This window comes from Centroberyx affinis, unplaced genomic scaffold (genome assembly GCF_046629955.1).
Source record: "Centroberyx affinis isolate AG114_WGS23_722 - 3 ecotype Tasmania unplaced genomic scaffold, CSIRO-AGI_Caff_v1 ptg003324l_1, whole genome shotgun sequence".
In the NCBI taxonomy this organism is placed as follows: Eukaryota; Metazoa; Chordata; class Actinopteri; order Beryciformes; family Berycidae; genus Centroberyx; species Centroberyx affinis.
The window spans coordinates 117,970-143,489 of NW_027281325.1; the positions used below are offsets into that span (position 1 = coordinate 117,970).

Here is a 25,520-nt window from a genome sequence, read left to right on the forward strand (position 1 = left end):
TTTCTGCCTAGAATTCTAGCAGTGATAGTAAATCAGCAGTGTTACAATTTAAAAAGCAATCTTACCAAACTCAGAAAACAAAATCAATGGCAAAATTTGCAAATATTTGTTAACAACTACAAAATGTAAGTTTGCAAAAGCGGTCACAACCTTACAGCACATGGTGCACACACACACATTTTGCAATTCAACCAAATGGATTGGAAAACACATTTATGCTTCTTATGGCTACAGATGTTTTCAATGATTCACAAAAGGAAATACTGATTATAGTTCATAACGTCAAATGTATTCCTTTGCCAAATGGATTCTGCATATTTGCAAACAGCTGTTTATAGATCCAAAATGCATCAAAGGTTTGCGAATTATATCGCATACACTCACACTTTGCTTTTCAACTTGAGGAATACACATTTGTCCGTTTATGTTAGATATTTGCAAGTGTTACGACATCATGCATTTTATTATACAACTAGACCTATTTTGGCAGTTTCTTATTCCCACATTAAGTATTTGGTTGACAAAACACTTTTTCCAGATTGCTTCCTCTGTTTTATAGAGATATTACATTAATTTATCAGTTTAGATTTTTTTTCTCCAAAATTGGAGAAATAAGCATTGCAATTCACCTGGCATTGAACTTGGCACACAACCAATCAGGGCCTACCAATTTAGCTTCAACTAATCACAGTACACTGTCTTAACTTTTAGCGCATAACAATAGTCTAACATTGGTTTTCTTTCATATACTACAGCAACTTTCTCTCTGTTAGGTTACCAGTCAGACATTGTTTAACAGACATGTAAGCACACAGCTTGAGCCAATGGAATATGTATTTATTTATTTTTATTTAACCTTTATTTTACCAGGCAGGCCACTTAAAACAATGTCTATAAAACAATGAGGGAATAAAAACATGGGAATAAAAAAAAAAATGCTTTCATGATTTGTATTTTGTTCAGTGATATATTTTTAGTTTTCTGGTCATTTAGGTTATAGACAACAATGCACAGAGAAAAAAAAAGACACAAATCTAAGATTTTGTCATGGCCCTGGGTCAAAAACTGTTTCTGCAGGTTCACTAACATGTAGGTATGAGCCTTTTGTTTTTAACAACTAGTGCTCATCATCGGTGCTGAGGCATCTAGGTGAGCATCATTTTTCTCATCATCATTCTCATCGTTGTCTCCTTTGGCGCCACCTGTTGGTGAGACCTGTCGTTTTGGCAACTGCTGGGCTTTCACCTTCAACACATCCCACTTCTCAGGAACCAGGCCTTTGTTGAAGAGCAGAGAAGCCAGGTAGGAGAACAACAAGATGGCCGCTAAGGCAGACAGCATGCAGATGGTATTGACTGGAGCGCGTTGGACGTAAACACCGTCCTCAAGAGTGCATCCTGGGAAGTGGAGGACAGGTGGTAGCCCTAGCAGCGGCTCTCCAGACAAAAGTCTTAACAACAGCCCCACCAGAAAGCCCATAATAGACCCGTAACCGTTAGAGATGTTGAAGAAGAGGACACAAACCAGTTGAGGGAAGGTTAAGATGTAGGTTAGCGCTATGCCGAGAAGCCAAAACACTATGACGCTGTTTTTGAGGTTGGTGAGCGATGTACCGGCCAGACCCACAACTACCACAGTGACACGGATCACCCACTGGAGCTCTCTATCTGAGGCCTGAAGGGAGAAGAAATGTAAGGAAGAAAAGACCAAAGACATGCAGGTCAGGTGAACTGGAGACTCTAAATTTCCCATAGGTGTGAATCTGAGCCTGAGTGTGTTTGATGTAGTATGGTTTATGACATGTATATGATGTAGTATGGCATATGACATGTGATATAGTATGATTTTTCTCACCTGGGTCCTCAGGATGTTCTTGTAGATGTTGGAGGTGAAGATGGAGGCTGCAGACAGCAGGGCGGAGTCAGTCGATGACATCACAGCAGCGGCAATGGCTCCGATACCGATGATGGAGATGTAGGATGGGGTGAGGTGCTGCAGGACGATGGGCAGGACTAGAGCCGCCTCCCCACGTTCAAATGGAGATGGAGAACCATAGGAAGTCAGGTTCCAGTCTGAGGCATGGACAGATAGATTTTGAGATGTGAACTGGCAAAAAGGGATGCTACACCTGCTTCAGGGCAGAGACATTTGAAGTAAAGGGACAGGAATATATTACTCAGGAGAGTGTGTGGCGTCTATTATTTGATATGTCATTTTTACACAAAAATGGGGGGAAAAAACATACTACTTACATCTTACCACTTACATCTCATGGAAATTAAATGTGTTTAAAATCTAAACATCAGCCATTTATATGTCTCACAAAGTATTCTGTTGCTAAAAAAAATGATTTGAAAAAAACAAACATGAAAATAAAATTAAAAGCAAGGAGTTTGGTTCTACTGACTTCCCAAAACACATTCAGAGTTCAGAGGATTCTCAAAAGTTTCTGTACACACTGACTGAATGAACACATCTAAGTGTTTAGATCCAAACCACGCCACCTTTTTAATATTCAACACAGCAGATATACACTGCCCGTCAAACGTTTTGGGACACTTAAGTACTATTTGACTTTCTCTCACAAATATTTGCATGTATGATTTTTTAGTTTTTAATGAGGTTAAGTTACTGCAAACTGACAAAGAAAACATGCTGATTTATTAAACATTTTCAAAAGCTAGGTGTCCCCAAACTTTTGATGGGCAGAGTATATATTTCCATGTTAACTTGTTCAAAGCTTTAACATCCTATTGTGTATAAATCATTTATACCTGTGGATGCAGCCGTTGCCCCAATCAGAATAGAAGGAATTAAGAATACAACGACAAGAGGGGCAGCAACGAAGCAGCTGATCTTGGCGGTGGCTGACGAAGAAGCGGACAACGTCCTCTGGTGGAACGCCGAATAGCCAAGATTACCCAAACTCTTCAAATCAAAGAAATGTCAAGTCAGTTCAAGTCAAGTGAGGTGACGAAGTCAAAGACAGACTAGTTAGACTCATTCTCTGTAAAGTCCTTTGAGACATGCATGTGATAAAGGGCTACAGAAATAAACAAACTTGAACTTGTACTAGATATTTTCATGAAAATTCTATAAAAAACATCTACGACTGGTCTTAGCTATTTTGACTCAGGGTTGTCTTGGTCTCAACTTCTTCCTGCCTATCTAAAAATACAAAAAAAGGGTCACTTTATTGATGTTTGGTTTATTTTCTCCCCAGCACTACAAAAAATTCGAGGTAGTTCACCAGCAGATTCTGTGTATGTATTGTTCCTCAGACATCTATGCATTAGTCAAATTCCTATGCATTGATTGGTTGGATGTTGAAGGGTTTAGTCCTTCTGCAGATAGATCTACATCTCTGTTCACTCTGGTTGGTTAGGTACAGGATGGGAAATTTCCCATCCTGTACCTAACCAACTTCAAAGTGCACATAAATCTGAACTTGAATGAGGCTCAACATTAGTGTTGAACCACAATCAAGGATCAGTTATTTATGAAGGACTGTATATAGTCCTAACTGGAACTTTGATATTTCCTTGATATTTCATCTTACCAAAATGAGGAGATTGTCAGCCCACATCCAGGCTCTCTCTGCCTCCAGTGTACCGATCCAGGGGGCCTGGAGGGTGTTGTTTAGGGCCGTCTGGGTGATGTCCAAGGAGACAGGATTCATCAAAGTAAATGGGACACACAGCCACTGCAAAGAGACAAGAAGCATCTGACTCGCCACAAAACTGGATACTCCCGTCTCTGCCCAGCGCTGCCACTGCTACTGTGAGGTATATCCCGGACAGCCTCTCAGCTGTCCCAGTGCAGTTAGCCCTTGTTGGCTGGGACCGCTGCATAGCAAGGGCCTCATACTCAGTGAATTCATAACGGACAATAATCTCGACTTTCTCTGCCTCACCGAAACATGGCAAAAACCCCAGGAATATTTTTCACTCAACCACACATCAAAACAAGTGCAATAACCATTCCAGCCCCCTCCTCATTTGAGCACCTTGCTTTTAAACTGTCTGGTCCTAAACCCCTGGTTATTGCAGTCATTTACCGCCCCCCCAAACCAAACCCTGCATTCCCCTCCGACCTGTCTGAATTCCTCACACAACTATATCTCACCATCTGTTCTGCTACTTGGTGACTTCAACATACACGTCGACTCAACTGACTCCAAAACCACTACAGAACTCCTGGACATTCTAAACTTGTTCAACATCACCCAACATGTTGATTTTTCCCACCCATAAAAAAGGACACACACTGGACCTGGTCTGCACCTCCCGCATCACCATCAGCAACCTGACCAGCTCCGACCTCACCATCTCCGACCATCTGGCCATCACCACGGACATTCTCATCCCCACCCCCCTCGTCAAACAGAAGCGCTCCATAACTTTCCGGAATCTCAAATCCATCCACCCCTCCTCTCTCTCCTCCCTATTGGCTGACACCATCCCTGACTCCGCCCTCATCCAGAATGTTTCCCCCACTGACCTGGTCGACACCTACAACAACGCTCTCTCCTCCTGTCTCAGTCAGCTCGCTCCCATAAAAACCAAGTCTGTCTCTTTCACTCACTCCGCCCCCTGGTACACTGACCATCTCCATCACCTCAAATCAAAGGGCTGCCACCTTGAACGGCTCGCCAATAGAACCGGTCTCACTGTCCACACAGATGCCTGCAAACTGCACCAACAGCAATACAAAGACGCCCTCAACAGCGCACGCTCCTCTCACTACTCCTCCCTCATACAATCTGGCAGCAATCAAAGACACTTTTTTCTACCATAAGCAAACTCCTTAAACCTATGGACACCATCTCCAACTCCTTCACCATCAGTAAATGTGATTCATTTCTATCTCTCTCCCAAACTAAAATTGACACAATACACAGCCAACTGGCCACCGCCTCCGCCTCCACCATCTTTGATCCGGAACCCGTCTGCCCTCCACTTTCCAATCACCCATTCACATCCTTCACTGAAATCACTGCATCGGACCTATCCTCCATAGTCACTGGCATGAAAACCTCAACCTGCGTCCTGGACCCCATCTCCTCCACCCTACTCAAGGCCTGTCTCCCCTCACTCTCTCCTTTGATCACTAAAGTTATAAACTCCTCTTTGTCCACTGGCCTCGTCCCCCCCGTCCTCAAACTCGCTGCGGTCACCCCCTTACTAAAAAAACCCGGACTCAACCCTGACACCCTCAATAACTACCGGCCCATCTCCAACCTCCCCTTCCTCTCAAAAATCTTAGAGCGAGCTGTTGCCTCCCAATTAAAATCACACCTGGACTCCAATAACCTCTATGAACCTTTTCAATCCGGTTTCCGCTCCAGACACAGCACTGAAACTGCTCTATAAAAAGGTCACCAATGACATTCTCCTCTCTGCTGACTCTGGTTCCCCTCCCCATCCTCATCCTCCTTGACCTCAGCACCGCCTTCGACACCATCAACCACTCCATCCTCATCACTCGCCTCCAGTTCTCCCTTGGCATAACCGGCACTGCCCTCTCCTGGCTCAAATCATATCTCTCCGACAGACATCAATTCATCTCCATCAACAACTGCAAATCCACCACTGCCCCAGTCGCTCATGGTGTCCCCCAGGGCTCAGTACTTGGTCCCCTGCTTTTCATCCTCTACATCCTACCACTTGGACAGATCCTCCGCCAACATGGCCTCCGGTTTCACTGCTAAGCAGATGACACTCAGCTCTACCTCTCCATTAAGACCATTTCTGTAGCCACCCATTCCACCCTCACCACCTGCCTCATAGACGTCAAAACATGGATGCAAAAGAACTTTCATAAACTCAACTGCAACAAGTCTGAAATCCTCATCATCGGCCCAAACTCCCTCACCCGCTCCACCCAGGATGGAATGATCCTCGACCCCACCCTCTCATTCCTCCCTCATGTAAACCAGATCACAAAAACAGCTTTTTTCCACCTAAGGAACATTGCCCGTCTCCGACCCTCCCTATCCTTCTCCGCTGCTGAAACACTGATACATGCATTCATAACATCCAGGCTCGATTACTGCAACAGCATCTTATATTGCTCATCAAACAACATCCTCAATAAACTCCAATATGTCCAAAACTCTGCTGCCCGCATGCTCACCTCCACCCGCCGCACTGAGCACATCACCCCTGTCCTCCATGACCTCCACTGGCTCCCGATCAAATACAGGATACACTTCAAAATATTACTCACCACCTTCAAAGCCATCAACAGCCTGGCCCCCCCCTACCTCTCCGACCTCCTCCACCACCACATCCCTATTACCACTACCTCTATTATAATTGTTTTATCCTGTGTTTGTAAAGCGTCTTTGAGCACTGAGAAAAGCGCTATATAAATGTGATGTATAATTATAATAATAATAATAATTATTATTTATAAGGGGTGTCACTTATATCACTAATATCACTTGTTGTTTTAACTGAGAATTGAATTGAATTGACCTTGCAAATGTTTCTGCAACAATTCCACCTTTGTGTGACCTAAAAAATAAAATTGTCTGTAAATACAGCCTGTAAATAATATTTTGACATTATTATTCTTATTACTATAGAACTTTAACACAGATTGCTTCACAAACAAAAGCAAATAAATCAGTACAACCAAACAATCAATACAACTCAATTTCTCACTCTGAAAATATTTTCACTTATCTCACTACTCCGCACAGTGGGCCTTATTTTGGCCTAAAGATTCAACACCATAACCCAGCTCCCTCTGGACTGGGATATTAAATCCCAAATATGGTTTGTCGCTGTCCCGACAAACCATATTTAAATAAATATTAATTCGGAAATATTAATATTTAATAAAATGTTTCTCTTTCTCTCTGCCATTGTCCTGCCTACTGTGTTCTTGGCGCAAAGGCAACATTTATATTTTGCTACACTGATAATTGCAATCAGACGCAAAACAGGAGCAAATTGGACTCAGTTGCAACACGTTATGGGCGTGTTTGCGCTGGCATATCATTAGCGCAATATCTTTTGTGAATCGGTCCTTGAGACGGAGCAAATAGCGGTTGCAAATGATACGCAGTTCATGGTGCTATTAGTGGCTTTTTATTGTCTCTTTATCAGCTTTTTATCCGCTTTTTATCATCTTTCTATTGTCTTTTTACGTCTTTTAACTCTGTCTTAATTCTATCTTACTTTTATTCTATTTTACTGTTTATTTTGGTCTTCATCCTACAATCCCTGTTTATTATTGTTTTATTGCCTTTTAAATTTATAATTTATAAGTATTCTGCTTTTAGTTTGTCTTTGTAAACTCTGTTTTTAAATGTGCTATATAAATAAAGTTATTATTATTATCATTATTATTATTATTATTATTTACATGCATCAGTATTCATTGAGGGCGTTGTTGAGAGGCGTTTTTCAGTTTGGGAGGAGTTGATGGTTGACGTATGCGGCTTGACAAGACCGATGCATTTACACTTGGCAAACTTGAGGATACATTGCGTCTCAAGCCACCTCCGAAGGTGGTGAAGTTATAGTCGACACTCTGGAATTTCACTCAGTAGGTTGCTACAGCGTTACATGTGACGTTGCAGCAACGTTCCAGTTCCAGCTCCAACGACTCTGTTAGTAGGGATTTGCACTTTTACTTACAGCACCTCTGACTTTTGCACTTTTTCAACCAACTGTGGCGTTCCTGGACTAAGTAGGGGTGAAGTATCTTGCTCAGTGGCGGATGGGGAATCAAACCTTGGGCCGTGCGGTTGCAGGATGACCTCACTTACCCACTGGGCCATCCTTACTACAACACTATGAAACCGGACACCAGGATTTAAGCAAACTCACCAAGCTGATAAACATGAGGATGAGCTGTATGATGTCTGTGTAGGCCACAGAGTAGAGACCTCCCAGCAGTGTGTAGGTAATGGCCACTGCAGCAGAGATCCAGATGCTTACAGTGTAGGACACATCCAGAATCACACTCATGGTTGCACCTATAACAGACAGACAGAGAGACAGACAGAGAGACAGACAGACAGACACACACATGCATCAGTGTTACTAGAATCACGGTTAGGAGTGTGACACAATCTGTAGGATTTTATCAAGTCTGTGGGAGAGGAGCCTTGCTCTCCCATAGAGTGAGGTAGTTCAGAAGAAGGTGACTGAAAGGGGACGAGCTGGTACACACACCTATGTACGTACACATGTTTATTTTCACATATACCTATCTAATTCCTTCAAGGTTATGCATTGGTCACATTCTGCAAGTAAATGCAAAATTCCAGCGACATCTTGATCAGTATGTTATCTTGAAAAAATTGTAAAAAACCAAGCTTTCTGTCAATAGTTGTGTTCTATTTGGATAGGAACTATTTTTTCTCAAAGACGCACTACTTTCTAAGCCGATGTAAACTCTATGAGAGCCAGAAGAATGCCACTGTCTCCAAAAATAACTGCTGACAGAAAGCTAGGTTTTTAAAAATGTTTTCAAAATAACATACTTTCACCGGTATGATTTTACTGTGAGCGTCGTGTTTTGCAAAACAGTGTTTATAATCGTTTTCAAAGACTGTCGCATATGCCCCTAGGTTTCTATTGCAGTAGAGTGGGAGGGGGCCGCCCGGTGTTACTGACAGAATTATTGACAGATAGATTTCTGTCCATTGGGCTGTTTTGGAATGTCAACATGTGGGAGAGGCAGGAATACAGTAGCCTAGCTTTGCTCATAACAGAGCTACTTCATAGAAAAAAAGAAGAAAAAGACTATACAGAATAAAGAAGAAACTGACCTGGAAAACCTTGTCTACATGGAAAACCAAGTCATCCCAACGTTATACCAGGATCTCTCTGTTTAGTCTTTGTTTTGGTTGTACAGTTGTGTCTGTGATCGCCACTATTTTTTCCAAAACAAACGTAGGAATGCTTCTGATTGGCCAACAGATGGCGACGAGTCCGTCTGTCCAGAAAAAGTTCAACTGGGCTGAACTTTCTGTCCGTCTCAGCTCTTATTGAAAATGAATTGGAATGAACAGAGACGGACAAACACAACGGATCAGTGTCGCCGCGGCTAACGTAACTTAAATACCACAGGTAACGTTACCTGCCGTTAAAGTTTGTCAGACAGCAGAAGACGTGGATGTCTGTAAATTAATGGCGGAGTGTGTAGCTCAGTGTGTGGGAGCAATGGTCAGCTAGCGCGACGCTGTTATCGGTTAAATTACCTACTCCGCTACATATTCCACTAACGTCACTTCAATACCACAATAACGTTACCTACCATTTGCAGGACAGCAGAAGACGTGGATGTCTGTAAATCGGCGGAGACTGGGGCTCTGTGGCATTTATCAGTGTGTGGGACTGAATGTGGCATTTAGCCCATAGGCGAGAGGCCAACTATTAGTCAAAGACGCCCTCTAGAGGCCATCTCACGAAACAACAGGCATATGACTGACTGCCTGACCTGAATTTGGCTCCCGATGCATTTGGGAAAAATTAAGAACCTTGTGTTACATGACCCTTGCTTCTTTGTGTGTGTGTGTGTGTGTGTGTGTGTTTGTTGGCATGTTGTGTTCACTGCTTACATACCTAAACTAATAAGTGTTGTAGCCACCCAAATAATGTCAGTTAGAAGTGAAGTCGTCGACAGAACAGCCGTTGGGACTTTTCCGTACTTGATCTGGAAAGGATCCATCATGGTCACATATTTTCTGTCTCTCATCGGCCCGGCAAAGAAAAGACCACCTTAATAATAAAACAAATACAGATTTGCATTCTGTTAAGATAGACCACCTACAGTTATTCTTGTCACCACATTTATTGTTGTTGAACCCTACTTTTTTTTTTTTCCTGTCATTAGGAAAGATTAGGAAGGAATCAGTGATGATGTTACAATCTCTCCTTTTGTTGAGTGAGTCAATCATATCCACTGGTAACCAATCCCCAAACACTCTGTGACAGACCTGTATTATAATTGCTGTGATGTTGACAGACTTACAGAGAATAAAACCCATTACACTTCCTGCAGGGTAGTTGATAGCCCAGATTAGGCCTGAAGAGGGGTTGTAAATCATCTCAGCTGTTCCAATAATGAAACCTCCTCCAATCCACGTAGCTGAGGGATAAACACACACACACACACACACACACACACACGTACACAAAGTATATTTATTGAGATTCCTCGATTTAAAAAAACATGCTGCTCATTGCCAGTGTAAAGTGAAACTTTTGCACATCCAAAAGGTCTTCTTGACAGAGGTTTAAAAAGAGCCTTTATTGAAGCCCATTGATTTTTAAAGACATTTAATAAATCATGGATCATGAAATTTACATAATACATATTTTTATTCAATGCACTTTACAGTAGCATGATTTTTTTGTATGATTCAAACCTGTACCCGTAATATTGTTAGTGCCATGCTCTACCCATGGAGGTACATAGTCCTATTTTTTTTTTAAAAAGAAAAAAAAGTGATAAAAAACATCCAAATGGAAATTGTGTTTTCACACAACACCAGTAGCATCCAAAAAAATAGATTTCTATGAACTCACCTGTCATGGTGAAGATTCCCACCACCAAGCTGATGCCTCGATTTGCCAGCAGAGTTACCTCCAATCTGTTGGATTCACTCTTCTTCTCTTCCTTTTTTGTTTTAATGGAAGCCCAGACGCCGGTACCAAGAACCAGCAGGTAGAAAAACACCATCGCTATCACTCCTGGGACGTTGAGAGCCATGGTGGACCCGACTTTTGTTTTGCAGAGTAAAAAACAATTCAGCTGGCTGAATGATTTGCTCTAAATGAACCGACTGACTGATTGACTGACTGACTGTGTGGCTGACTGGCACAATACACAGATTCTCTGTCCTTTCACTTACTATCCTCAGCCTAAATGAGTGATGAAGTGGAAGATGCTTAACCTGTTCGGGTTGAAAAATGCCTCAAGCTACTTCAGAGGCAAACAAGCAAATTCTTCAAAGTTTTGGTCCGTAGAAGTCTCCAGGTTTGTTGTGAATGGTGAAATCTTGTCAGTTGTCCGATGTTAGCAGTCCTCAGATGTTAAGGTGAATCCTGGAGTTTCAAACAGCTCACATGGATTTCAGTTAGCTCTCAGCTTTAATTTCTCTTCTCCTGCTCCAACAGTGACACTGGTTAAAGGCCAGCTGTATCTAAATCGCATTGTCAATCTGGGTACTGTAGTGTCTAGCAGCCAAGGACAAGTTTGGAAAACAGCATATAGCATCCACCCCTCTGTAACTTTCCATTAACCATCTGTAAGTGTAACCATCCCAGGCAGCAGCAGCACAGTGAAAGACAGCAGAGGAAGAAGAGCCAGTGAAGATGGTAGAAAGCAAGAACAGGGTGAATATAGACAGGAAAGACAAGATGGAGAAGATAGACAGGAAAAACAGGAGACTGTTCAAATGCTGATTGAATCTGCTTTCCTTTCAAATTCTGCTGTCATTTGGCTAGCCACTTAGTCAATAGAGAACAAAACTAATACCATACCAATACCATACTAATACCATACCATAACCTAACCCTAACCCTGAACAGAGTTAATAAAGACAAGGCAGTACAAGTCTCTCTCAAATTAATGAGTTTAACAGAAAATCTTCCCAATTAAGTTTCATGTGTGTTTATAGAGACAAAGTAGTCATAGTCATAATTCTTATCACACGGTTGGCTTTCTTTTTTACATATATATATTTCTAACACCTCCTTTAAGCTGCTGTTAGTTGTTTTTTTTAATTGTAGGCAAGGTCACTGAGCAAACAGCTGGTCTGTAGCAAGTTTTCAAAATATCCCATTCCATGTACAAAAATGTGCAAACAACTGAAGCAATTTCCCTGACCTCAGCAGTTATCAATATTATACATGCAGTGTGATTGTTGTACCTGGTTTCCTTGTGTTTGTTCCCTGTATTGCTGTTTAGTTATAGTAGATATAGTAACGGTAGAAATAAATGTGTGAGACAAAAGTAACTTCAAAATCAATCACTAAACCGGAAAAGATATGTTCTGCCCATTTATAAATGAATATACTGTAGGAATACTAATAATAACAATAATAAAAATAATAGTTAAGACCATAATAACAACCTACCTCTTGTGTTCGGCCAACAGAGAGGGCTTTTCCTTGTGTTATCATACCGGCCCCTATAGAAATTGGTTCGCTGGTCGAATAATTGGCTATTAGGGATATGATAATTCCTTATAATTTCTCATCTAAAATAATATTACCTTTGAGCCCTGTTTTCTACATTGTATAAATCACACTGCAGACTACACAGAGAGAGAAGTTACTCCTCTGTAACTTTGACCAGTAGAACACAGTAGAATTCAGTAAAAGTGGATTTCAACACAGAGTCAGGCGGAGGATCTGCTGGCTTACCGGGGGAAAAAATCCCTTTGGAGAGATGGTGTGAGCACAGCTAACAGTTTGCACGGTACAAAGGTAGACGTGAACCAAAACAAGTGAAACCAATGGGAAAGTCTTGTATTTTCTAGTCCGTCTGGGCCGCCTGCCAGTATGTGGCATTCCCATACTGAGGTATGGGAATAAACGTTTATTTATCCAGGGAATTTTGCCGAGCATGCATGCTGCTTTTCAGCAAAGCCCTACTTCACATTCATACAGTTTCATGTGTTCACATATGGATGCTTTAGTGATCCAGAAGTTTTTTGACATCTACGGCTTGTCTTAGCTATTTTGACTCAGGGTTGTCTTGGTCTCAACTTCTTCCTGCCTATCTAAAATTACAAAAAAAGGGTAACTTTATTGATGTTTGGTTTATTTTCTCCCCAGCACTACAGAAAATTCAAGGTAGTTCACCAGCAGATTCTGTGTATGTATTGTTCCTCAGACCTCTATGCATTAGTCAAATTCCTATGAATTGATTGGTTGGATGTTGAAGGGTTTAGTCTTCCTGCAGATAGATCTACATCTCTGTTCACTCTTAAGAAACTCCTTAAGCATTATTTTTACATTTTGAAAGACCTGCACTCTGCTGTTGCCTGTTTTAGTCTCAAACAGGACTTGGTCTCGACCCCCTTCAGTGATACCCTGCATTCAAGTGGTGTCATGCACACCTTATTACGTCGAATGATCAAGTCGGAGAAATCAGGATTGTAGATGCAGCATGAATTGGCCAAGAGTTATCACCCGTTCCAACATGGCTGACCAGAGCACGGAATCTGACATGAATGGCAGAAATTTCATACAATAAAACCAAAAAAAGAAACACAAGTACAAATTTAAAAGACATGGATATTACTTGATAACTATAGTGCTACAGCAGACTTCAAAATATTATTCATAAATATACACTGTATTGTGTTTTATTGTAAAATTAATATGTACATTTTGCCTTGAAATAAAACAATTGAAATTAAACAATTTGTCTTCATGTTAGAACCATCCAACCAGAACTACTGTAGTTCATTACATCAAATGTACTCCTTTGCCAAATGGATACTGCATATTTGCAAATAGATTTTTATAAATACAAAATGCATCAAAAGTTTGCAAATTATATCCCATACACTCGTACTTTGCTTTTCAACTTGACGGATATACATTTGTGTTTATGTTAGAAATCTGTAACAACTTCATGCATTTTATTATACAACTACACTTATTTTGGCAGTTTCTTCCCACATTAATTAACTTAAGTCTTTGGTTGACAAAACACTTTTCCAGATTGCTTCCTCTGTTTTATAGAGATGTTACATCTCTAAATATAGATTTTACATTAAATTATCAGTTTAAATTGATAAAGTTTCAAAAAGGGTCAAAAACTGTTTCTGCAGTTACATACATGTAGGTATGAGCCTTTTGTTTTTAACAACTAGTGCTCATCATCGGTGCTGAGGCATCTAGGTGAGCATCATTTTTCTCATCATCATTCTCATCGTTGTCTCTTTTGGCGCCACCTGTTGGTGAGACCTGTCGTTTTGGCAACTGCTGGGCTTTCATCTTCAACACATCCCACTTCTCAGGAACCAGGCCTTTGTTGAAGAGCAGAGAAGCCAGGTAGGAGAACAACAAGATGGCCGCTAAGGCAGACAGCATGCAGATGGTACTGACTGGAGCGCGTTGGACGTAAACACCGTCCTCAAGAGTGCATCCTGGGAAGTGGAGGACAGGTGGTAGCCCTAGCAGCGGCTCTCCAGACAAAAGTCTTAACAACAGCCCCACCAGAAAGCCCATAATAGACCCGTAACCGTTGGAGATGTTGAAGAACAGGACACAAACCAGTTGAGGGAAGGTTAAGATGTAGGTTAGCGCTATGCCGAGAAGCCAAAACACTATGACGCTGTTTTTGAGGTTGGTGAGCGATGTACCGGCCAAACCCGCAACTACCACAGTGACACGGATCACCCACTGGAGCTCTCTCTCTGAGGCCTGAAGGGAGAAGAAATGTAAGGAAGAAAAGTCCAAAGACATGCAGGTCAGGTGAACTGGAGACTCTAAATTTCCCATAGGTGTGAATCTGAGCCTGAGTGTGTTTGATGTAGTATGGTTTATGACATGTATATGATGTAGTATGGTATATGACATGTGATATAGTATGATTTTTCTCACCTGGGTCCTCAGGATGTTCTTGTAGATGTTGGAGGTGAAGATGGAGGCTGCAGACAGCAGGGCGGAGTCAGTCGATGACATCACAGCAGCGGCAATGGCTCCGATACCGATGATGGAGATGTAGGATGGGGTGAGGTGCTGCAGGACGATGGGCAGGACTAGAGCCGCCTCCCCACGTTCAAATGGAGATGGAGAACCATAGGAAGTCAGGTTCCAGTCTGAGGCATGGACAGATAGATTTTGAGATGTGAACTGGCAAAAAGGGATGCTACACCTGCTTCAGGGCAGAGACATTTGAAGTAAAGGGACAGGAATATATTACTCAGGAGAGTGTGTGGCGTCTATTATTTGATATGTCATTTTTACACAAAAATGGGGGGAAAAAACATACTACTTACATCTTACCACTTACATCTCATGGAAATTAAATGTGTTTAAAATCTAAACATCAGCCATTTATATGTCTCACAAAGTATTCTGTTGCTAAAAAAAATGATTTGAAAAAAACAAACATGAAAATAAAATTAAAAGCAAGGAGTTTGGTTCTACTGACTTCCCAAAACACATTCAGAGTTCAGAGGATTCTCAAAAGTTTCTGTACACACTGACTGAATGAACACATCTAAGTGTTTAGATCCAAACCACGCCACCTTTTTAATATTCAACACAGCAGATATACACTGCCCGTCAAACGTTTGGGGACACTTTATCTTTTCAAAGTACTATTTGACTTTCTCTCACAAATATTTGCATGTATGATTTTTTAGTTTTTAATGAGGTTAAGTTACTGCAAACTGACAAAGAAAACATGCTGATTTATTAAACATTTTCAAAAGCTAGGTGTCCCCAAACTTTTGATGGGCAGAGTATATATTTCCATGTTAAATTGTTCAAAGCTTTAAAATCCTATTGTGTATAAATCATTTATACCTGTGGATGCAGCCGTTGCCCCAATCAGAATAGAAGGAATTACGAATACAACGACAAGAGGGGCAGCAACGAAGCAGCTGATCTTGGCGGTGGTTGACGAAGAAGCGGACAACGTTCTCTGGTGGAACGCCGAATAGCCAAGATTACCCAAACTCTTCAAATCAAAGAAATGTCAAGTCAGTTCAAGTCACGTGAAGTGACGAAGTCAAAGACAAACTAGTTAGACTCCTTCTCTGTAAAGTCCTTTGAGACATGCATGTGATAAAGGGCTACAGAAATAAACAAACTTGAACTAGATATTTTCATGAAAATTCTATAAAAAACATCTACGACTGGTCTTAGCTATTTTGACTCAGGGTTGTCTTGGTCTCAACTTTTTCCTGCCTATCTAAAAATACAAAAAAAGGGTAACTTTATTGATGTTTGGTTTATTTTCTCCCCAGCACTACAAAAAATTCAAGGTAGTTCACCAGCAGATTCTGTGTATGTATTGTTCCTCAGACATCTATGCATTAGTCAAATTCCTATGCATTGATTGGTTGGATGTTGAAGGGTTTAGTCCTTCTGCAGATAGATCTACATCTCTGTTCACTCTGGTTGGTTAGGTACAGGATGGGAAATTTCCCATCCTGTACCTAACCAACTTCAAAGTGCACATAAATCTGAACTTGAATGAGGCTCAACATTAGTGTTGAGCCACAATCAAGGATCAGTTATTTATGAAGGACTGTATATAGTCCTAACTGGAACTTTGATATTTCCTTGATATTTCATCTTACCAAAATGAGGAGATTGTCAGCCCACATCCAGGCTCTCTCTGCCTCCAGTGCACCGATCCAGGGGGCCTGGAGGGTGTTGTTCAGGGCCGTCTGGGTGATGTCCAAGGAGACAGGATTCATCAAAGTAAATGGGACACACAGCCACTGCAAAGAGACAAGAAGCATCTGACTCGCCAACCAAAGTTTCAAATATCTGAATAAAATTCTTCAAGCAGATCCAAGTTGCTCTCTGCCTCTGCTGCCTGTTATAATGCTACTGATACTCGAGCACTGACATCGGGATGTCAATGAATACTACATGAAGTCTCAATAAAAACCACAGCGGTCTGCTGAATGAAGATCTGTTTAAATGTAACAGAAATGTAGATGAAAGAATTGATTGAAGTATTCGTCACTGTGGTCTATTGGTTGTATTGTATTGGTTGTTGGTTAGATCAGAAACTAGACCAGCAACAAATATGTTTCTGGACCTAAAGGTAAGGAGGGTTGCAGTCTACCTGTATCTTATCAAAGTCTGCCTGGGTGAGCAGTTATTTTTACCAATACTTCCTTAGTGTACTTAAGTAAGATTTTCAAGTATCTGGACTTTACTGGAGAAGAGTAGAGAATTAACGTTAGTGAATTCAGCTGCTAGAATTAACGTTAGTGATTTGAGGTGGTGAGGACTCTTTCTTTTGCTGACGCTAAACCTGTGCAAATAAGACAAAAAGAAATTCACAAAGCACTCGCAAAGGGTGAAATGCACCGCTAACTGCGCTGCCACGCAAAAAGTGTCTCGGTGCTCTGTGCTATTTGCACGTATTTAAATTAGGTAATATGCATACATTTGGCGCAAAATTGGCCCCTTTCTATGCAAATCAACCTCATTGCAAAAATAGTCCAGTTCACAAAGATCGGCGCTAATGGCCACACGCAGTTACAGTGAAATTATTAGCGTCTTCAGAGAGTTGGGGGTAATTGAATAGCATTTAGACGTGCCGGCCCGGAACCCGGATGGAGAGGACGCTGGCGTTGTTTTGTTCGCCACTTCTCCATCTGAGCCTTAGTTTGAGTCTGACTAGTTTCATTTCTGCGCTCCAGCAAGCTCTATTGACTGATTTTAACTTTTCTCTAGTTTAATTTTGTAACATCTTTCGCATTTCTGTATGGATTCTACCGAATCGCTACTTTGATGGATGTTTTTACCTACCTGTTGGCACTTTCCTGCAACACCGGCTTTCGTATCCGAGCTGCAGCTTTTCCCACCCATAAAAAAGGACACACACTGGACCTGGTCTGCACCTCCCGCATCACCATCAGCAACCTGACCAGCTCCGACCTCACCATCTCCGACCATCTGGCCATCACCACGGACATTCTCATCCCCACCCCCCTCGTCAAACAGAAGCGCTCCATAACTTTCCGGAATCTCAAGTCCATCCACCCCTCCTCTCTCTCCTCCCTATTGGCTGACACCATCCCTGACTCCGCCCTCATCCAGAATGTTTCCCCCACTGACCTGGTCGACACCTACAACAACGCTCTCTTCTCCTGTCTCAGTCAGCTCGCTCCCATAAAAACCAAGTCTGTCTCTTTCACTCACTCCGCCCCCTGGTATACTGACCATCTCCATCACCTCAAATCAAAGGGCCGCCACCTTGAACGGCTCGCCAATAGAACCGGTCTCACTGTCCACACAGATGCCTACAAACTGCACCGACAGCAATACAAAGACGCCCTCAACAGCGCACGCTCCTCTCACTACTCCTCCCTCATACAATCTGGCAGCAATCAAAGACACTTTTTTCTACCATAAGCAAACTCCTTAAACCTATGGACACCATCTCCAACTCCTTCACCATCAGTAAATGTGATTCATTTCTATCTCTCTCCCAAACTAAAATTAACACAATACACAGCCAACTGGCCACCGTCTTTGATCCGGAACCCGTCTCCCCTCCACTTTCCAATCACCCATTCACATCCTTCATTGAAATCACTGCATCGGACCTATCCTCCATAGTCACTGGCATGAAAACCTCAACCTGCGTCCTGGACCCCATCTCCTCCACCCTACTCAAGGCCTGTCTCCCCTCACTCTCTCCTTTGATCACTAAAGTTATAAACTCCTCTTTGTCCACTGGCCTCGTCCCCCCCCTCCTCAAACTCGCTGCTGTCACCCCCTTACTAAAAAAACCCGGACTCAACCCTGACACCCTCAATAACTACAGGCCCATCTCCAACCTCCCCTTCCTCTCAAAAATCTTAGAGCGAGCTGTTGCCTCCCAATTAAAATCACACCTGGACTCCAATAACCTCTATGAACCTTTTCAATCCGGTTTCCGCTCCAGACACAGCACTGAAACTGCTCTATAAAAAGGTCACCAATGACATTCTCCTCTCTGCTGACTCTGGTTCCCTCTCCATCCTCATCCTCCTTGACTTAAGCGCCACCTTCGACACCATCAACCACTCCATCCTCATCACTCGCCTCCAGTTCTCCCTTGGCATAACCGGCACTGCCCTCTCCTGGCTTAAATCATATCTCTCCAACAGACATCAATTCATCTCCATCAACAACTGCAAATCCACCACTGCCCCAGTCGCTCATGGTGTCCCCCAGGGCTCAGTACTTGGTCCCCTGCTTTTCATCCTCTACATCCTACCACTTGGACAGATCCTCCGCCAACATGGCCTCCGGTTTCACTGCTAAGCAGATGACACTCAGCTCTACCTCTCCATTAAGACCATTTCTGTAGCCACCCATTCCACCCTCACCACCTGCCTCATAGACGTCAAAACATGGATGCAAAAGAACTTTCATAAACTCAACTGCAACAAGTCTGAAATCCTCATCATTGGCCCAAACTCCCTCATCTGCTCCACCCAGGATTTCTCACTTAACATCGATGGCTCCATTGTCACCCCTTCCACTCACGTCCGCAACCTTGGAATGATCCTCGACCCCACCCTCTCATTCCTCCATCATGTAAACCAGATCACAAAAACAGCTTTTTTCCACCTTAGGAACATCGCCTGTCTCCGACCCTCCCTATCCTTCTCCGCTGCTGAAACACTGATACATGCATTCATAACATCCAGGCTCGATTACTGCAACAGCATCTTATATTGCTCATCAAACAACATCCTCAATAAACTCCAATATGTCCAAAACTCTGCTGCCCGCATGCTCACCTCCACCCGCCGCACTGAGCACATCACCCCTGTCCTCCATGACCTCCACTGGCTCCCGATCAAATACAGGATACACTTCAAAATATTACTCACCACCTTCAAAGCCATCAACAGCCTGGCCCCCCCCTACCTCTCCGACCTCCTCCACCACCACATCCCTATTACCACTACCTCTATTATAATTGTTTTATCCTGTGTTTGTAAAGCGTCTTTGAGCACTGAGAAAAGCGCTATATAAATGTGATGTATAATTATAATAATAATAATTACTATTATTTATAAGGGGTGTCACTTATATCACTAATATCACTTGTTGTTTTAACTGAGAATTGAATTGAATTGACCTTGCAAATGTTTCTGCAACAATTCCACCTTTGTGTGACCTAAAAAATAAAATTGTCTGTAAATACAGCCTGTAAATAATATTTTGACATTATTATTCTTATTACTATAGAACTTTAACACAGATTGCTTCACAAACAAAAGCAAATAAATCAGTACAACCAAACAATCAATACAACTCAATTTCTCACTCTGAAAATATTTTCACTTATCTCACTAGTCCGCACAGTGGGCCTTATTTTGGCCTAAAGATTCAACACCATAACCCAGCTCCCTCTGGACTGGGATATTAAATCCCAAATATGGTTTGTCGCTGTCCCGACAAACCATATTTAAATAAATATTAATTCTGAAATATTAATATTTAATAAAATGTTTCTCTTTCTCTCTGCCATTGTCCTGCCTACTGTGTTCTTGGCGCAAAGGCAACATTTATATTTTGCTACACTGATAATTGCAATCAGACGCAAAACAGGAGCAAATTGGACTCAGTTGCAACACGTTATGGGCGTGTTTGCGCTGGCATATCATTAGTGCAATATCTTTGGTGAATCGGTCCTTGAGACGGAGCAAATAGCGGTTGCAAATGATACGCAGTTCATGGTGCTATTAGTGGCTTTTTATTGTCTCTTTATCGGCTTTTTATCCGCTTTTTATCATCTTTCTATTGTCTTTTTACGTCTTTTAACTGTGTCTTAATTCTATCTTTCTTTTATTCTATTTTACTGTTTATTTTGGTCTTCATCCTACAATCCCTGTTTATTATTGTTTTATTGCCTTTTAAATTTATAATTTATAAGTATTCTGCTTTTAGTTTGTCTGTCAAAGCACTTTGTAAACTCTGTTTTTAAATGTGCTATATAAATAAAGTTATTATTATTATCATTATTATTATTATTATTATTATTATTATTTACATGCATCAGTATTCATTGAGGGCGTTGTTGAGAGGCGTTTTTCAGTTTGGGAGGAGTTGATGGTTGACGTATGCGGCTTGACAAGACCGATGCATTTACACTTGGCAAACTTGAGGATACATTGCGTCTCAAGCCACCTCCAAAGGTGGTGAAGTTATAGTCGACACTCTGGAATTTCACTCAGTAGGTTGCTACAGCATTACATGTGACGTTGCAGCAACGTTCCAGTTCCAGCTCCAATGACTCTGTTAGTAGGGATTTGCACTTTTACTTCCAGCACCTCTGACTTTTGCACTTTTTCAACCAACTGTGGCGTTCCTGGACTAAGTAGGGGTGAAGTATCTTGCTCAGTGGCGGATGGGGAATCAAACCTTGGGCCGTGCGGTTGCAGGATGACCTCACTTAACCACTGGGCCATCCTTACTACAACACTATGAAACCGGACACCAGGATTTAAGCAAACTCACCAAGCTGATAAACATGAGGATGAGCTGTATGATGTCTGTGTAGGCCACAGAGTAGAGACCTCCCAGCAGTGTGTAGGTAATGGCCACTGCAGCAGAGATCCAGATGCTTACAGTGTAGGACACATCCAGAATCACACTCATGGTTGCACCTATAACAGACAGACAGAGAGACAGACAGAGAGACAGACAGACAGACACACACATGCATCAGTGTTACTAGAATCACGGTTAGGAGTGTGACACAATCTGTAGGATTTTATCAAGTCTGTGGGAGAGGAGCCTTGCTCTCCCATAGAGTGAGGTAGTTCAGAAGAAGGTGACTGAAAGGGGACGAGCTGGTACACACACCTATGTACGTACACATGTTTATTTTCACATATACCTATCTAATTCCTTCAAGGTTATGCATTGGTCACATTCTGCAAGTAAATGCAAAATTCCAGCGACATCTTGATCAGTATGTTATCTTGAAAAAATTGTAAAAAACCAAGCTTTCTGTCAATAGTTGTGTTCTATTTGGATAGGAACTATTTTTTCTCAAAGACGCACTACTTTCTAAGCCGATGTAAACTCTATGAGAGCCAGAAGAATGCCACTGTCTCCTAAAATAATTGCTGACAGAAAGCTAGGTTTTTAAAAATGTTTTCAAAATAACATACTTTCACCGGTATGATTTTACTGTGAGCGTCGTGTTTTGCAAAACAATGTTTATAATCGTTTTCAAAGACTGTCGCATATGCCCCTAGGTTTCTATTGCAGTAGAGTGGGAGGGGGGCGCCCGGTGTTACTGACAGAATTATTGACAGATAGATTTCTGTCCATTGGGCTGTTTTGGAATGTCAACATGTGGGAGAGGCACGAATACAGTAGCCTAGCTTTGCTCATAACGGAGCTACTTCATAGAAAAAAAGAAGAAACAGACTATACAGAATAAAGAAGAAACTGACCTGGAAAACCTCGTCTACATGGAAAACCAAGTCATCCCAACGTTATACCAGGATCTCTCTGTTTAGTCTTTGTTTTGGTTGTACAGTTGTGTCTGTGATCGCCACTATTTTTTCCAAAACAAACGTAGGAATGCTTCTGATTGGCCAACAGATGGCGACGAGTCCGTCTGTCCAGAAAAAGTTCAACTGGGCTGAACTTTCTGTCCGTCTCAGCTCTTATTGAAAATGAATTGGAATGAACAGAGACGGACAAACACAACGGATCAGTGTCGCCACGGCTAACGTAACTTAAATACCACAGGTAACGTTACCTGCCGTTAAAGTTTGTCAGACAGCAGAAGACGTGGATGTCTGTAAATTAATGGCGGAGTGTGTAGCTCAGTGTGTGGGAGCAATGGTCAGCTAGCGCGACGCTGTTATCGGTTAAATTACCTACTCCGCTACGTATTCCACTAACGTCACTTCAATACCACAATAACGTTACCTACCGTTTGCAGGACAGCAGAAGACGTGGATGTCTGTAAATCGGTGGAGACTGGGGCTCTGTGGCATTTATCAGTGTGTGGGACTGAATGTGGCATTTAGCCCATAGGCGAGAGGCCAACTATTAGTCAAAGACGCCCTCTAGAGGCCATCTCACGAAACAACAGGCATATGACTGACTGCCTGACCTGAATTTGGCTCCCGATGCATTTGGGAAAAATTAAGAACCTTGTGTTACATGACCCTTGCTTCTTTGTGTGTGTGTGTGTGTGTGTGTTTGTTGGCATGTTGTGTTCACTGCTTACATACCTAAACTAATAAGTGTTGTAGCCACCCAAATAATGTCAGTTAGAAGTGAAGTCGTCGACAGAACAGCCGTTGGGACTTTTCCGTACTTGATCTGGAAAGGATCCATCATGGTCACATATTTTCTGTCTCTCATCGGCCCGGCAAAGAAAAGACCACCTTAATAATAAAACAAATACAGATTTGCATTCTGTTAAGATAGACCACCTACAGTTATTCTTGTCACCACATTTATTGTTGTTGAACCCTACTTTTTTTTTTTTTCTTGTCATTAGGAAAGATTAGGAAGGAATCAGTGATGATGTTACAATCTCTCCTTTTGTTGAGTGAGTCAATCATATCCACTGGTAACCAATCCCCAAACACTCTGTGACAGACCTGTATTATAATTGCTGTGATGTTGACAGACTTACAGAGAATAAAACCCATTACACTTCCTGCAGGGTAGTTGATAGCCCAGATTAGGCCTGAAGAGGGGTTGTAAATCATCTCAGCTGTTCCAATAATTAAACCTCCTCCAATCCACGTAGCTGAGGGATAAACACACACACACACACACACACACACACACACACACACACACACATACACAAAGTATATTTATTGAGATTCCTCGATTTAAAAAAACATGCTGCTCATTGCCAGTGTAAAGTGAAACTTTTGCACATCCAAAAGGTCTTCTTGACAGAGGTTTAAAAAGAGCCTTTATTGAAGCCCATTGATTTTTAAAGACATTTAATAAATCATGGATCATGAAATTTACATAATACATATTTTTATTCAATGCACTTTACAGTAGCATGATTTTTTTGTATGATTCAAACCTGTACCCGTAATATTGTTAGTGCCATGCTCTACCCATGGAGGTACATAGTCCTATTTTTTTTTTAAAAAGAAAAAAAAGTGATAAAAAACATCCAAATGGAAATTGTGTTTTCACACAACACCAGTAGCATCCAAAAAAATAGATTTCTATGAACTCACCTGTCATGGTGAAGATTCCCACCACCAAGCTGATGCCTCGATTTGCCAGCAGAGTTACCTCCAATCTGTTGGATTCACTCTTCTTCTCTTCCTTTTTTGTTTTAATGGAAGCCCAGACGCCGGTACCAAGAACCAGCAGGTAGAAAAACACCATCGCTATCACTCCTGGGACGTTGAGAGCCATGGTGGACCCGACTTTTGTTTTGCAGAGTAAAAAACAATTCAGCTGGCTGAATGATTTGCTCTAAATGAGCCGACTGACTGATTGACTGACTGACTGTGTGGCTGACTGGCACAATACACAGATTCTCTGTCCTTTCACCTACTATCCTCAGCCTAAATGAGTGATGAAGTGGAAGATGCTTAACCTGTTCAGGTTGAAAAATGCCTCAAGCTACTTCAGAGGCAAACAAGCAAATTCTTCAAAGTTTTGGTCCGTAGAAGTCTCCAGGCTTGTTGTGAATGGTGAAATCTTGTCAGTTGTCCGATGTTAGCAGTCCTCAGATGTTAAGGTGAATCCTGGAGTTTCAAACAGCTCACATGGATTTCAGTTAGCTCTCAGCTTTAATTTCTCTTCTCCTGCTCCAACAGTGACACTGGTTAAAGGCCAGCTGTATCTAAATCGCATTGTCAATCTGGGTACTGTAGTGTCTAGCAGCCAAGGACAAGTTTGGAAAACAGCATATAGCATCCACCCCTCTGTAACTTTCCATTAACCATCTGTAAGTGTAACCATCCCAGGCAGCAGCAGCACAGTGAAAGACAGCAGAGGAAGAAGAGCCAGTGAAGATGGTAGAAAGCAAGAACAGGGTGAATATAGACAGGAAAGACAAGATGGAGAAGATAGACAGGAAAAACAGGAGACTGTTCAAATGCTGATTGAATCTGCTTTCCTTTCAAATTCTGCTGTCATTTGGCTAGCCACTTAGTCAGTAGAGAACAAAACTAATACCATACCAATACCATACTAATACCATACCATAACCTAACCCTAACCCTGAACAGAGTTAATAAAGACAAGGCAGTACAAGTCTCTCTCAAATTAATGAGTTTAACAGAAAATCTTCCCAATTAAGTTTCATGTGTGTTTATAGAGACAAAGTAGTCATAGTCATAATTCTTATCACACGGTTGGCTTTCTTTTTTACATATATATATTTCTAACACCTCCTTTAAGCTGCTGTTAGTTGTTTTTTTTTAATTGTAGGCAAGGTCACTGAGCAAACAGCTGGTCTGTAGCAAGTTTTCAAAATATCCCATTCCATGTACAAAAATGTGCAAACAACTGAAGCAATTTCCCTGACCTCAGCAGTTATCAATATTATACATGCAGTGTGATTGTTGTACCTGGTTTCCTTGTGTTTGTTCCCTGTATTGCTGTTTAGTTGTAGTAGATATAGTAACGGTAGAAATAAATGTGTGAGACAAAAGTAACTTCAAAATCAATCACTAAACCGGAAAAGATATGTTCTGCCCATTTATAAATGAATATACTGTAGGAATACTAATAATAACAATAATAAAAATAATAGTTAAGACCATAATAACAACCTACCTCTTGTGTTCGGCCAACAGAGAGGGCTTTACCTTGTGTTATCATACCGGC

The 25,520-nt window shown here is 41.7% G+C and overlaps 2 protein-coding genes across 2 annotated transcripts; both read right to left on the reverse strand.

Moving 5' to 3' along the window:
• Nucleotides 1-1,110: 1,110 nt before the first annotated feature.
• Nucleotides 1,111-10,734, reverse strand: LOC139660497 (high-affinity choline transporter 1-like). The gene is made up of 8 exons (XM_071538657.1): nucleotides 10,551-10,734; nucleotides 9,994-10,110; nucleotides 9,585-9,740; nucleotides 7,842-7,990; nucleotides 3,560-3,703; nucleotides 2,775-2,928; nucleotides 1,855-2,072; nucleotides 1,111-1,674 (listed from the first exon to the last, which is right to left on the reverse strand). The coding sequence occupies exons 1-8, from the start codon at nucleotides 10,732-10,734 to the stop codon at nucleotides 1,111-1,113; spliced, it is 1,686 nt and encodes a 561-aa protein (XP_071394758.1).
• A 3,107-nt stretch (nucleotides 10,735-13,841) lies between these two features.
• LOC139660498 (high-affinity choline transporter 1-like) lies at nucleotides 13,842-24,098 on the reverse strand. The gene is made up of 8 exons (XM_071538658.1): nucleotides 23,915-24,098; nucleotides 23,344-23,460; nucleotides 22,934-23,089; nucleotides 21,195-21,343; nucleotides 16,295-16,438; nucleotides 15,516-15,669; nucleotides 14,586-14,803; nucleotides 13,842-14,405 (listed from the first exon to the last, which is right to left on the reverse strand). Exons 1-8 carry the CDS (start codon nucleotides 24,096-24,098, stop codon nucleotides 13,842-13,844), a joined length of 1,686 nt encoding a protein of 561 aa, XP_071394759.1.
• Between the last annotated feature and the right edge of the window lie 1,422 nt (nucleotides 24,099-25,520).

What these genes read in the sequence shown, in the direction of transcription:
- LOC139660497 (XM_071538657.1), bottom strand. Translation starts at nt 10,734, where the DNA reads ATGGCTCTCAACGTCCCAGGAGTGATAGCGATGGTGTTTTTCTACCTG. An exon ending in GGGAATCTTCACCATGACAG is followed by an intron (nt 10,111 to 10,550) that starts GTGAGTTCATAG and finishes TTTATCCCTCAG; the next exon opens with CTACGTGGATTGGAGGAGGT. An exon ending in TCCTCATGTTTATCAGCTTG is followed by an intron (nt 3,704 to 7,841) that starts GTGAGTTTGCTT and finishes GTCTCTTTGCAG; the next exon opens with TGGCTGTGTGTCCCATTTAC.
- LOC139660498 (XM_071538658.1), bottom strand. Translation starts at nt 24,098, where the DNA reads ATGGCTCTCAACGTCCCAGGAGTGATAGCGATGGTGTTTTTCTACCTG. An exon ending in TGTAATGGGTTTTATTCTCT is followed by an intron (nt 23,090 to 23,343) that starts GTAAGTCTGTCA and finishes TTTATTATTAAG; the next exon opens with GTGGTCTTTTCTTTGCCGGG. An exon ending in CTGACAATCTCCTCATTTTG is followed by an intron (nt 15,670 to 16,294) that starts GTAAGATGAAAT and finishes TTTGATTTGAAG; the next exon opens with AGTTTGGGTAATCTTGGCTA.